The sequence below is a fragment of the Carcharodon carcharias genome, chromosome 3 (assembly GCF_017639515.1).
Source record: "Carcharodon carcharias isolate sCarCar2 chromosome 3, sCarCar2.pri, whole genome shotgun sequence".
NCBI classification, from domain to species: Eukaryota; Metazoa; Chordata; class Chondrichthyes; order Lamniformes; family Lamnidae; genus Carcharodon; species Carcharodon carcharias.
In genome coordinates, this window is record NC_054469.1 from 197,686,772 (window position 1) to 197,700,368 (window position 13,597).

The 13,597-nt window shown below is 44.8% G+C and overlaps 1 protein-coding gene across 2 annotated transcripts in view; it reads left to right on the plus strand.

Moving 5' to 3' along the window:
* The window catches only part of LOC121276445 (oxysterol-binding protein-related protein 10-like), a 246,346-nt gene that overhangs the window by 139,719 nt on the left and 93,030 nt on the right, over positions 1–13,597 (plus strand). For both annotated transcript variants that reach the window (XM_041184858.1, XM_041184857.1), the window contains exon 6: positions 470–627. In XM_041184858.1, the coding sequence (XP_041040792.1) occupies positions 470–627 (158 nt within the window). The remainder of the gene's footprint in view (positions 1–469; positions 628–13,597) is intronic.

Sequence of the window (13,597 nt, forward strand, 5' to 3'; positions counted from 1 at the left end):
TTCCAGATAAGTATTGTGTCATTCTTATTAAATAATTTTTGAAAGTCCACATATACACCTACAAGAAAGACTGCTGATGCAAGATTTAAAAAACTTGTCTCTGGAAGTGCTGTGTAATTGCTTTCAAAACAAAATCTACAGCAGATCAAAAAAGCAAAGTGCTGGAGATGCTGGAAATATGAAACAAAAACCAAGTGCTGGAAATATTGAAGAAGAGTCATATTCGACTTAACATTAATTCTGTTGCTATCTCCACAGATGCTGTCAGGTTTGCTGAATATTTAAAACATTTTCTGTTTCTGCAGCGTGTCAGTTGTACTACCTAAACATTCATGTAAGATAACTTACGAACTAAATCATGTGAACTAGATTGCAGATATGCCATTCCTTTTTAATAACTTCAATGTAGATGAACTAGGTAACCTTCCAAAAAGTGAAATTAGTAATATTCTTCTACATTTTTTTTCAGATAGTGTGTTAGGATGGCAGGGACCAAGGTCTCGTTCAGCCGAACAGCTGAAGAACGGAAATGTGTGTTCTTCACCTTCTATGCCTTCAAATAATCTAAACAGTGTGTGGTCTGCAACACCCAGTCAGGTCAAACAAGGGCTGCAGCAACCCTCTGAGGTATGTGGATTAGGATTTTACTTTTACAGTCTCAGAATTTAAATAAATGGCCTTAGTTCTGTGGGCAGTTGAGATATTTTCTTATTTTGAGAGTTTCCTATTTTGAAATTGAATCTGAAACGAAAGATGCACGACAACATGGACTGCTGAGCGGCTGGTTTCCTCGTAATTTCTTTGTAACTGTATATTGTTTTATGCATGAGGATGAGATGATGTGGGATAATAAATTTTTTTCTGAACAAGCTGTTTCAACTAAAATCAGTACTATGAGCAACAATTTGGAAACATAGGAACAGGTTGCAAAAATCAGGATGCCTCCACTAACTTTATATCAGGTGTATATAAAGGCTATAATAGCATAAGGGTTCATGTGTTAAACAAATATTAAGATGTTCATGTTATTCTGAAATGTAAATTATGAGTTGACCACTAATAGCTATCCTCCAAAGGTCTTTTCTGCTGTGGAAAGAAGTCTGACTCTTGGTCATTTCTCACAACGTTATCACTGTAGCTGGAAGTTCAGAGATGTGATTTGGAATCACACTGTTGAACTACTTCCAACACACATACCACAGTGCTGTCTGACATCTTCTTTATATCGTTGATCGATTACACCAGTAATCAATCAGAACTGTTAAACTCTATTGCATATCTGAGTAAATTATACCCATAAGATTCAAAAGGCTGATGTCTGTCTTGTGTCCATTATGTCATAATTTTACAAGGGGTCACACCTGTGGAGAAGTTAGGATTCAAAGAAAGACATGCTTCTTCAGGGTCGTAGGTTTAATCTTGTCCCTGTGGAACTACAATACCCCAAGTGTACAGTAACAAGGCAAAATATTTCTAAGTTATTTTGACTTATGAATAGCAAGAGAAAAAAATACAAATGTTCAATTTGTTTGTGTTTTATACAGTTTAGGCTATTTTAAATAAAAGTTGAATGGATCTCAGACCACTATCAGTAATGTTGTAATTTGCACATGTAAACTGCATATTGTCTGGAAGGCTTCCAAAAGAAGCTTTATTTGGGATAAGTATTTTTATGTTACTGAAGAGTTGTACCAAGGCCAGAAGGCATTGGCTGGAACCATTTGGTTGATGAGTCAGCCAAGCTGAGACCATGGTGTTTGACCATTAGGTCAGGTGCTCATCTTTGGTGTATTTCCTTTGAAAGTTACAAGTTCATTGTAGGAATTAAGGAGAAAAATATCTTTTAATGAATTGACAAGGAAATGAAAATTTTGAGGAGGGAATAATAAATAAAGTGTTTACATCTTAAATACTAGTAATTTAAATGAAGGAAGAAGGGCAAAATAAATGTTTTCTGATGTAAATAACTGGGACTAAGGCTTTAGGAATTGAATATAAAACAAATTTGTTGTAAAGTTTTATGAAGTAAAAAATAAATAGTATTGCAGAAATCATATCTGTGAGATCTGTCTTTCATTATCAGTAGATATGTAATATTTTTATCCGGAGTCAGCCATGCCTTATATTTCATCAGTTAATGTAGATGCGATAAAGCATCAAACTGTAATCCATGTTCCAGATGACTGTCAGTAGCATCGTAATTTGCACATATGTATTATAATAAACTGCGTTTTGTCTGCAAGGCTCCCAAAAGAATTATGAGGACAAATTAAACTATATTCAAAATAATAGTATTCAGAACAAAACCTGGGACACCGATTTTTTTTTTATATTACAAGAATACGATGAAAATCTGGTGATTAAATTAATAACATTTGGATGTTTCAATTTTTTTTAGAAGTTAGAAGGTAGGTGGGTTAAATGCTATGTTCGAAATTGAGTCTCCATGAAAAGACTTGGGAATGTATGTTGTAGCAAGTGGAAAATCGATTGCTAAATGAGGAATATTTTGGGATATGTTTACTTCTGTACTGTTTGTGTAAAATATATGGTAGCTGATCTAAGTATAAAGTTTATTTTGGATAGATGCCCCACTAATCTAGTGGCTTCTGGGTTCCATTTGTCAAGGGGTAGGAATTGACAAAAGACTTGCTTTGGATCCTGTATTGAAATCTATATTACAATTGTATTTTGATGCCATATTTCAACAGCAGTGAAAAAATTTATTCTGACAGGATACAAAGTTGCTAAATTGTTCAATAGCGTATAAATATATTGCAACCTATATATCTACCCCTTGCTCCATATACAGCAAGTGTACTTGCAGTTTGCCGGTGGGAAAGGTCATGAGCCAGGCATGTAACTTTCCCTTTTTGCAACTATAAATTTCCTATTCTGGACTCATTCAGGTATTTTTATGCTGTCAACAGATTGGTCTTAGAAATTCCTACAAATCTTCAAAAGTTATTGTGCCAAAATTTCCTGTAACAAATTGTGTTTGCAGAGTAGACTGATGGGACTGGTAATTGGCTGAGTTGGATTTGTCCTACTTTTAGTGGACAGGAAGTAACTGAGCAGTTTTCTACTTTGGATAGATGCCAGCATCGTCACTGTGCTGAAACAGCTTGGCTAGGGGCACAGCTTGTTCTGGAGCACAAATCTTCAGCACTACTGCCCAGATGTTGCTGGGGCCCATGGCCTTAGTTGTATCGTGGGTACACAGATACATGGATAAATGCGGATATGCAAAAGTACACTTTTAACAATACAAATGTTACTTAGTGACAATCAACCAGTCTGGCTCTGAAAATCAACTATTCCAAGTGTATCATGCCAAAGTTTTGAGGTTTGGGGTTGGAATGAATTAGGCTTGAAGTTTGAGGCCGTGAATTACAGCATTATGAAAGCCGGGAGCTTCAAAAATGTTGGTCAGACCACTTTCAGCACTGCCTGTGGAGTGTGCCCTGTCTGTAAGGGTGTTGGTAGTGTGCAGAGTGGGCAGATTGTGGCATCAAACAGCATATAACACTGATTTGGTGCATGAATTGCCATTTTAGATCTTTGGATCGTTTAGCTGTTTGAGGGATTCCCCACTAACATTATTTAAATGGCTCACCATGGGACTTCCAGGTGAGGTGCTTTTGATTTTGTTTTGCTGCTGTGGAATGAGTGGAAATGCTGTCTTGTATTATGGGAGAAGTTTGGACAAGGTTTTCAGTTCACAAGGGAGTGGTGCTGCACTTTGACAAGGTGAATGGAAAGGAATTGGAAGGCCTGTCAGGAGAAAGCTTGCTTTCAGTAATGGGGTTTATTTACAGTTCCTTTTGGGCTGCAGACCTTGCCTTTCAGGAGGTTGGCACTTATGTTATCCTTTCCTGATGGCCTGACTGCAGCCCGCACTTGCTGATCCTGAATCTATACAACCTTTTGCTGTACTTGCAGGGCTGACATCTGAGCTGATGGCTGCGAATGGTACTTCATCAGGGCTCTGCTGTCACTTGCGCCTTTTAGGGTGCAGTTGCACTGTCTGGCCACACGGCAGTTCCTGGGTATCTGAAAGCAAAAATGTAGAAGGGAGAGTTCGGCTAAAGGAAGGGATTGGGATGGAAAGCTAGAGGCCCATGATCACACCATCAGCAGCTTGTACTTCATGACAGATATCTGAATGATTGAGATGGGATTTGAAAAAATGCATAGGGCAGGAACACACTGTCATCCTGAATATTCTTGGCACGCCGGATGTAATGGTCTCAGTGACTGTCATCCCTATGATGTGGAGCCCTGTCTATTCTAAAGAGCTCAGGAGTTGCAGGCACCCTGACCCCTGTCAGTTCTTGGCTTCTCCCTGCTGTTAAAAGTACAATCGTGTCCTCCAAGAGAGAAGAAGATTGTTGTGGAATATATTGGAATGTGTTTGGGATGCCTGCCATAGCTGAAAACCTGGAAGTATTAGGAAGCTGTGAGAGTTGAGTGTGAGGCTGGCAGCATTTTTATGTGTGTGAGGGTGAGGTGGAGTATCTGAATATAATTGCTGATGGGTGAGTGATGGGACTGTAGTGCATTAAACAGCATGAACTGTTGGTGGTGCAATGGGTGGGAGATTTCGTTTGAAGATCCATTCGTTGACCTTGACCATGTGAGGTTATTGAACTTTGTTCAGCACTAGCCAGGTTCTTGGCGTCAGACTATAGAAATTTGGCTCCCCAGCCACCTGCTCCCATCCCTTATGCATAGTATGCCTTGAAGGTCTCCTGGTCCCCTGTAGAGACATGGCCCCTCTCCTTTTCTCAACCTCCTGGACTAACACCTCCAGCACCACATCAGAGAACCTGGAAGCCCTTGCTCTGGCTTGTTCTGTCATCGGCATCCTTCCATCTACTGAAGATGATGGACGTGCAGCAAATCCATTGGCGATGGGATAGTTTCATATGGTGCATTTTTGCTGATGGTTGAAAAGACCAATCTGTGAGAGACAAGTTCTGCCACAAGTGTTGCCAGTTGAGGTGATTATCAGGTGTCGTGGTTTTTTCAGTGTTGGGGCCTGTTGTCAAACTGCTGCAGCCGTTGAATGTTGTGGTTACACACACCGGCCCAGAGGTAATGTTGCCATTTCCCTCGTGTTAGCTACAGTCTCCCACGTGTCAAGATTGATGTTTAGGACCTTCATGTCACCCTGGTAAGCATCCTTGAAGCAGAGTCTTGACATCCTACTAGTCATCTGGTACCTGCTTCCTTGCCACACACAATATCCTTGGGAATGTTTCCATCTTCCATCCTGTGAACATGCCCGAGCCCCCAAAGTTATCTCTGTTTGACGAGTGCTAGCATGCTTGGAAGATTTGGAGCGGAATCATCCCAGATTTGCACTAAGTGCAGTAGTGGGCAGAAAAAAGGACAATTTACCAGCTGGCTGCAATGGCGGCGTTTCTTGCCTTATTAATTATGCAACCACAGAAAACATGCCACCTCGCTGGTGGGCGGCTTCTGATTAGTCCGCCATGCATTATCACACTGTTTCCTCACTCTGGATGCCATATCTAAACTGCAGCCGTAAACACAGTTCTCAATGCATGTAGCCTAGGACTGCTCCAGTAAAGGCATGACTTTAAAAGCCAGGAAGAGTTCAGTGACCCCTTGTTGGAATGTCTTTTGAGGCCCACTGTGATGTCCTCCACCCCCTCTCTGGCTGCAGGAGGTCCAGCAATCTCACTTCTCTGGGCTTGGGTGGAGGTGGCAGTGGTGGCAGTGGTAGTCTATGCTGCCGTTGCATGGAAGAGGTTGGCTATCTGGTGCAGAAAGAGGATGAATGATTTCATCCCGTGCTGCCAGGGTAAGGCAACCATCTCATCGCTCTAAAACTCCCACACTCAAAAGGCCATCAGACATTCACTGGCATCTAACTCACTGCCAGTTCAAGGGACATCACCACTCCCCCTCTCATACACCATCTGGCCTCATCTCCTTTGGAGATTGCCTCCTCAGCCCACAACCCTGAGGCCACTTGCACAGATCAACATGTGCCCCCATGCACACACACCCTGGGATGCCCCTCCATTTCCCCAGTACAGCCCTTGCCTGAGTCTTCTTCTCCCCCTTCCCCAAGCAAGCCCTAGGCCTGCAGCCGTGGAAAAGCCACCCCCGCCTTACGGCTGGCCTGGTACGTAGAGACTTGCCTGTGAGCTCCCCTAAAAGTGAATTGGTGCTGCCTGCTATGCCTGGTGCTGACGACTGTGAGTGCTGCCAGGAGCAAGGTAGGCAAACAAACCTTGAAGCCCTGAGCGAAGTGCAGCTCCCCAGGTGTACAGTTGTAAAACACATTGACGGGCAAGCACGCTGCATGCCTGGATGATCCAGTGCATGGGGATGATTTCGGCGGGCAGGGCTTATAATGATACACAGATGTATGAAAATGAAGTTCCTGACGTCCGCTCCGCCATTGATGGGTGGAGCAGATGATTGCAAACTGATTTCACGTGTGAAATCGAATTTTGGCCTTCCTGCCATATTGTCCGCTCACGCCTGCCATGATACCCGACGCCAAAAGGCACGGAAAATTCCACCCCTTGAGAGGACCGTCGCATTCATAATTTTGTCCTTCCATGAGATGCTGAGAATTTGCTGCAGACATTAAAGATGAAAATTGTTGGGCTTCCTTTCTTTATAATGGTAAATCATCCATACTTCATAGTTGTACACCAAACCGGCACTAACTGCCATCCTGGTCCTAAAAGTCAGCTTCTTGTTTTTCCATGATGTTTTGTTAGTTGGCCAAAAGTGGTAGCTGCTTGCCCAACGCTGAGTTCTGCATCAAGTGTCAGAATCACCCCAGACCAATGGTAGCAGAATTTACTAACCACTTCCAAAGGAGTGTCTAGTGACCCATAACCATGGTCTTTTTGATGCCTATAGTAAGGGAGAACAAGTTACATGCTTGTGAGAAAAAATCTGAGTCTTTGTAGCTGAGTTTCCCTGTGAGCAACTAGTGCAGCATCATTAGTGTAAAGGAGTTCTCCGATCAAGAAATGCTGTATTTTTGTCTTTGCTTTCAGTCTGGACAGATTGTAGAGCTTGCCATCTGACCTCGTATGCAGATATATTCTTTCCATAAATGCAGGGAAGGCGAAGGTCAGGAGCATGGAGAAGAAAATACCAAACAAAGTGGGGGTTAGGGCACAGCCCTGTTTCACTCCATTCTTTATCTTGAAACTGTCAAAAGTGGTGGTTTCAAACTGTACAGTACAGAGCATGTTGTCATGAATGGAGTGGATAAGACTAAGGAACCTTGGTAGAAGCCAGTTTTCTCCAAAATCTTGTAGCATTCTGCTCTGCTGATGGCCTTGAATGCTTTTGCAAAATTTACTAAAGCAATGTAGAGAAGTACATCCTGTTCCCTACACTCCTCTTGTAGCTGGTATATGGAGAAGATCATGTCCACTGTATATTTGCCTGCAGAGAAACCACACAGTGCTTCTGGGTATTTTCAGTCTGCAAGTGTATGCAACTTTTTAAGCATGACCCGAACAAAGACTTTTCCAGTGACGTTGAGGAGTGAGTAATTGATGCAATCTCCTCTTTCATCTTTGGTTTTGCGTAATGTGATGATTTGTGTGTTGTGCATGCCCTGTGGAACAAATCCTGCCCTCCTCCAAAAAAGGAGCAGATCATGAAGGTGTGGCAGTAGATACGAACATACAAATTTGGAGCAGGAGTAGGCCATTCGGCTCTTCAAGCCTGCTCAGCCATTCAATAAGATCATGGCTGATCTCATTTTAACCTCAACTCCACATTCCTGCCTACTCCAAATAACCTTTCACCCCCTTGCTTATCAGGAATCTATCTACTCTACCTTAAAGATATTCAAAGATTCTTCCTCAATGACATTTTGAGGAAGAGAATTCCAAAGTCTCTCAACCCTGTGAGAGAAAACATTTCTCCTGTTTTAAGTGGGTGACCCATATTTTTAAACAGTGACCCCTAGTTCTAGATTCTCCTTCAGCAGGAAACAACCTTTCCACATTCACCCTGCAAGTCCCCTCATCTTTTATGTTTCAATCAAATCGCCTCTCACTGTTCTAAATTCCAGCGGATATAAGTCTAGCCTGTCCAGTCTGTCCTCATAAGATAACCTGCCTATTCCAGGTGTTAGTCTAATAAAGCTTCTCTGAGCTGCTTCCAACATGGTTACATCTTTCCTTAAATGAAACCAATACTGTACATAGTACTCCAGATGTGGCCTCACCAATGCCCTTATAACTGAAGCATAACCTCCCTACTTTTGTATTCAATTCCCCTTGCAATAAATGATAACATTCTATTAGCTTTGCTTATTACATGCTGCACCTGCATACTAACGGTTTATGATTCATTCACTAGGACACCCAGATCTCTCTGCAACTCCGAGCTCTGCAATCTCTCACCATTTAGATAATATGCTTTTTTATTTATCCTGCCTCACTTTTTCCCACATTATACTCCATTAAGGCAACACTAAAACTCATAGATTTAAAAAAGACCCCAAGCAAAGCACAGTTGACCGTACGAATTCAAAATGAGGTTCATTGTAGACACAGTTGCAGGTGTACAGGCTGGTTAGATCTTAAGTGCCTCTGCCTTACACACACAAGCTCCTTTCTGTTTATACCTAGCTTTTCCTTTGAATGTAAATTTCCTATAGTATTACTAAGTTTTTAATTTTACCTCTTCTAACGATAATACCCTTTTAATTCCACCAATTTTATTAGTAAGCTAAAAAATAAACACATTGCTTTGACATCTTTCAGCTAGGTGCAAGATTTCACCCACTCTCTTTTAAATGCTTTATTTAAAAGTGCAAATTGACCCCTTGACACCTATGTTTCTAAGCTTTCCCATGTTTATCTAATTACCATTTCAAATCTCCTACTTTCTATGCACCAAAGCATCCAGATTAGTTGGTTTTAATCCAATTAAGACGCACACATACACCACTAAACGCTGTTTTTAAAAAATAATTTCCAATGACATTATAAACATTAATCTCTTCATGGCATGTTTTATAAATGCTGTATCTTTTTTAATTGTACATGTGTATTTATTTTTAAGTATAATATGCCAGAGTTAAACAGCACAGAAACAGGCCCTTCGGCCTATCGTGTCCATGTGGCCATCAAGCACCTATCTATTTTAATCCCATTTTCCAGCATTTGGCCTGTTGCCCTGTATGGTATGGCATTTCAAGTGCTCACTACTAAGATACTACCTATCTCATACTTTAACTCCAGAATTAACATAAATTAAACATGAATAAACAGGCAAATTGCTGTCGATTATCAACTATAAATTGCATATTAAATGGCAGATACAACTATGACAGATTTAACAAATTGGCTCAGCAGTCCACTTGGATTTGAGTGATCACAGTCAGTCACAAAGTCCTTGAAAACTTGCCTCCCTCAAAGAATTTCAGCTCCAATCCTTCTAGGAGCTAGTCTGATCCTCAGCCAATGGCAGCGCACAACCAACCCGAGTTCCATGGGCACGGGTCTTCGCCACAAATGGCACATGTCTGCAGAAACTGCTGAACTCAGTCTGGATGGCATAGATCCACTAATGTTATCTTCAAATTGCAGGAACATCCGCAGCAACTTATTCTCAGCTTCCGGATCTAGACTGCTTTCTTCAACTTGCCTTTTCTGCACCCCTGGACTCCTCAGCTACTACTGCCCAGCTTAGACTGATTGGTCCTTTCATATCTCTCAACTAGATTCAGTTTGCCAGAAGTTTTGGTTCCCAAACCTGAGCGTTTTTGTTTCCTTAAAAACTGGGAGGGTCAGTTTCCTTTCTATATTTACCTGTTCTGTTTTCTGGTTCCCTTTTCAGTTCAGTTTCTGTTTTAGTTAGGGTCTGCCTCAAGAAATACAAATTAAATTTAAAAACACAGATTAGGCGGAATAGTCCCAGATTTGCACTAAGTGCAGTAGCAGGTGGAAAAAATGGCGCTTTGCACACTGGCAATGGCGTTTTTATATGCCATGTCATCCCAATCCTGCCTCATTTATCATGCCTTCCAGGGAAACATGCCGGGTCGCTGGCGGGGTGACATCTCATTCGCCCGCCCCGCGGTCTCATCAGGCTTTCAGTAAACCAGGCGCCATATTTGAAGGTCGCCCCACAAAGAGCTAGCATTCTTCACGGAATTGAAAGCTACTGCGAACTGGTGGCTGCTAGTGCGAGGAAACATGCTGCCCCCAGATTTAGCGACGCCTCCCTCAGTGTCTACTAGACGCAGTGGAGGCCCACCTTGAAGTCCTCTACCCCCGCTCTGGGCAAAGACCAGCAAGCAAGGTCACCAATCCAGCATGGGAGGTGGTAGCAGCGGTGGTCAGCACCAACGCCCTGCAAAAGAAACAGCCATTCAGTGCAGGAAGAGTATGAATGGTCTCGTCTGTTACACCAGGGTAAATCACTCTCCTCATCACCCACAACTCTCTCACTCTCAAACCCATCACACATCCACAGGGATCTCGCACCTGAAGGGATAACACCAACTCTCACACACACCCACACATCTTCACCAGGCTCATATCCTCTCGAGCTTGTGTCCTCACCCTGTTCATGGCTTTGCTCACCACACAAACATTCCATGCAGTGCCATGTGTCCTGCTCACACACTTTCCATCTGTATTCATGCAAGAGAAAGCTGGCTCACAGCAGCAGGGAGAGGTCCCAGACAGGGAGTGGAGTAGCCCACAATAGGTTCCTTACTCACTTTGAAGAGCGTGCCATCGGGCTGGCTGGTGAGGACACGGACCTTGCCTGCAGCGAGAGTGGGGTTGGTGGCGAACACCTATGTGAGGATCCTGCACCACATTGTCCCTCTCTCAACACAACCGTGAGTGCCCCCTCTCCTGCTTTTGACTCTGCTGCCATGCAATAATTATCTCTACTTTGGTTCTCAGGGAGTTCTGCCAAGCAACCAACATACTCAGTCAACCAGACCTGTAGCTCCATCCAGGCCCTCACCTCCAACCAAGAGGACACCTCCTCCATTAAAGAGCTGGAAATAAGCCTTATCCACACCCTCCACCAGCGCAGAGAGAGACACCTCGGTGGGACATAGACCTGGAGCAGGCTTGGTTCACAATCTGGTGCTCACCGCATGTTCAAGTGTCCGCAGCAGGAGGAGGCAGGTTCAGCTGAGCCCCCTGGCACTCGGTGGGCTCCTGGGGAAGAGGCATCTGTGAGATCCGAGTCAGATGATAAGCCCCTGGGTTCAGCCTTCCAACTCATCGTGGAGAGTCAGCAACAGGTGGGGGAACATCACGCATAGCTGTTGGAAGCCCTCAGCAGAGTGGCACATGACTTGGAGGGGTGCATCCGCTTGCTCTCTGAGGAAGTAGTGCCCACATGTACACGTATGGAGGTCTTCATAGGAAGGATGGCAGATGCCAATGAGACCCTGGTCCAGCAGAACACTGTGATGCACACAGACTTGCACTCCATTTCAGTAGCCATGGGTGAGTTCCTGCAGTGGCAACCGAAGAGGGAAATGGGGCACCTCGATGTCCCTCTAGGTGCTCCTTCCCCTCAAGGACTCAGGCTGGGCTCTCGGGCAACTGGTCACCCTTGGGTCATCCACTCAGGAATCTCAGAGGTGGTTCTCTCCCTCTGAGAGTCCCCTTTGCCTGTGACCACCACAACTTCATCCTGTCACCGCAGAGGGAGCAGCTGGGCCACAAGAGGACAGCCAAAGCAAGCTGAGGCCCTCAAGGCCTTGGTTCTCCAGGGGACGCATGCTGGAGTCATCAGAGGCAACAGGGCCAACCATTGCACAAGCTGTCTTCACCCCTGTTGTTGGCACCTAGAAGTGGCAGGTCTAGAAAAGTTAAAAATTTCTGATCACATTCTGTTGCTTTATGACCTGAAAATATATTAACTTTCACTGACTAATGTGTAATGGTGTCTTTCAGCTTCATTTACAGGCTTTGCGAGTCCTCCCTCCGCATTCTCCCCCAACTTGCAGTTCAGCTGCATGCAGCTGGCCCATGAGTGATTCTGGAGGGAGGTGTGTGTTTGGCAGGGCCTTTCGGAGCCTCATGCATGCACACCCCCATGCATACGGATCCTTCCTCCATCACACTCATCTCAATGTGCTGAGCATTTTTAATGCTGCCTGCTGGGGCTCTCTTTCAGTTGTCCGTCTGAGCTGACCTATTTCTCCACCCACCTAATGATCGCACTTCCATGCAGCATCTGTTCCTGCCCAACAGGAGGCTCCTTCACTTTTGATTTTAGAAACATGGTACTGGTGAAGTCTGCCCTTAGCACCTCCCAGTCACCCATGTCCTTTCCCCCATCACTGACGACCCCCCCTCATGGCATTACCTTCCACCTCCCCCCGTTATCTACCAGCCAAAATCCTTTTCTTTCTAGGATATCCAGGTGAAATTGCACATTCCCTAACTTCCTGAGAATCCCACCGCTATCCACAACGATCTCCCGGAACCCCTCCTTCCCACCCCTAGGGTCCGTGTCTGCCTCTGAATCCTCGCCAACCACCCCTGTCGTCATTTTTACCACTCCCATTGCATCCTCACCATCCCAACCTACCGGCTCACTCTATCCCCTCTCCTCACCATTACCTCCTACCACGCCCACCCTCATTTCGTTCCCCAGGAGGCAGCATTGACTCCGCAGACCCTTGCCTTGCACGTTCACTTGGACTCCTCCCCATCTTACTCCTTCCTCCCCTGCGAACTCCTTCTCTCCTGTGAACTCCATCCTTCCCCTCCGGACTCCTTGTGCCTCACACCCAGACTCTTTCCTCACCCCCCTTCCGTGGACTCTTCCACCCTCTCCCCACCACCCCTCCCCCAAACACCCTCCCCCCATCACCCCCTCCCCCAAACTCCTTGCCCCCCCTCCCCGAATTTCTTCCCTTGCACCTTGCTTCTACCTACCTCCCCAGTTGCCGCATTCTCCCCTATTACACCCCTCTTATTCTATTGTAGCTCGCCCCATCTCCCAACCTCAGCAACCCACTCCCCACCTCGACACCATCGTTCCTCCGCTCCCAACCTCACTCCCATCCCCCATCTTAGTACACCTTCCTCTCCGTCAAACCTATGCCTTCTTCTCCACCTCCTTGACAGTCACCTGTAGCAGACCATGACCAAAACACTGATGTCCCAAAGCAGACCCTCAACGATGACCTTTCACCTTCTGTGAGCTGCTTCGTGGTGGAGCCATTTCCATGTGAATCCACCCAGCATGTTATGCACGTTCCTCCAGGGCCCGTTGGGTGTGGGGCTCCAGCACCTTCTGCCCCTCAGATGCCTGCCATGTGAGCAAGGCCCTGATAGTAAGCCTGGACTTTCTGCATGTTACACTTGTCGAGACGTGTTCTGCACCAGCATGTTTTCCTGATGTGGGTGGTAAATTGACATGGGGGGATGATATGTCAAGCAGGGCTTCTAATGATATGCAGATATATGAAAATGAAGTTCCCGACGTGTGGCGGCCAGAAAGGGGGCCCAGCATTGACGGGTGGAGCAGACGATTGCAAACTGGTTTCACGATGGCTCAAAACCGATTTTTGGCCTTCCCCATATATTGTCCT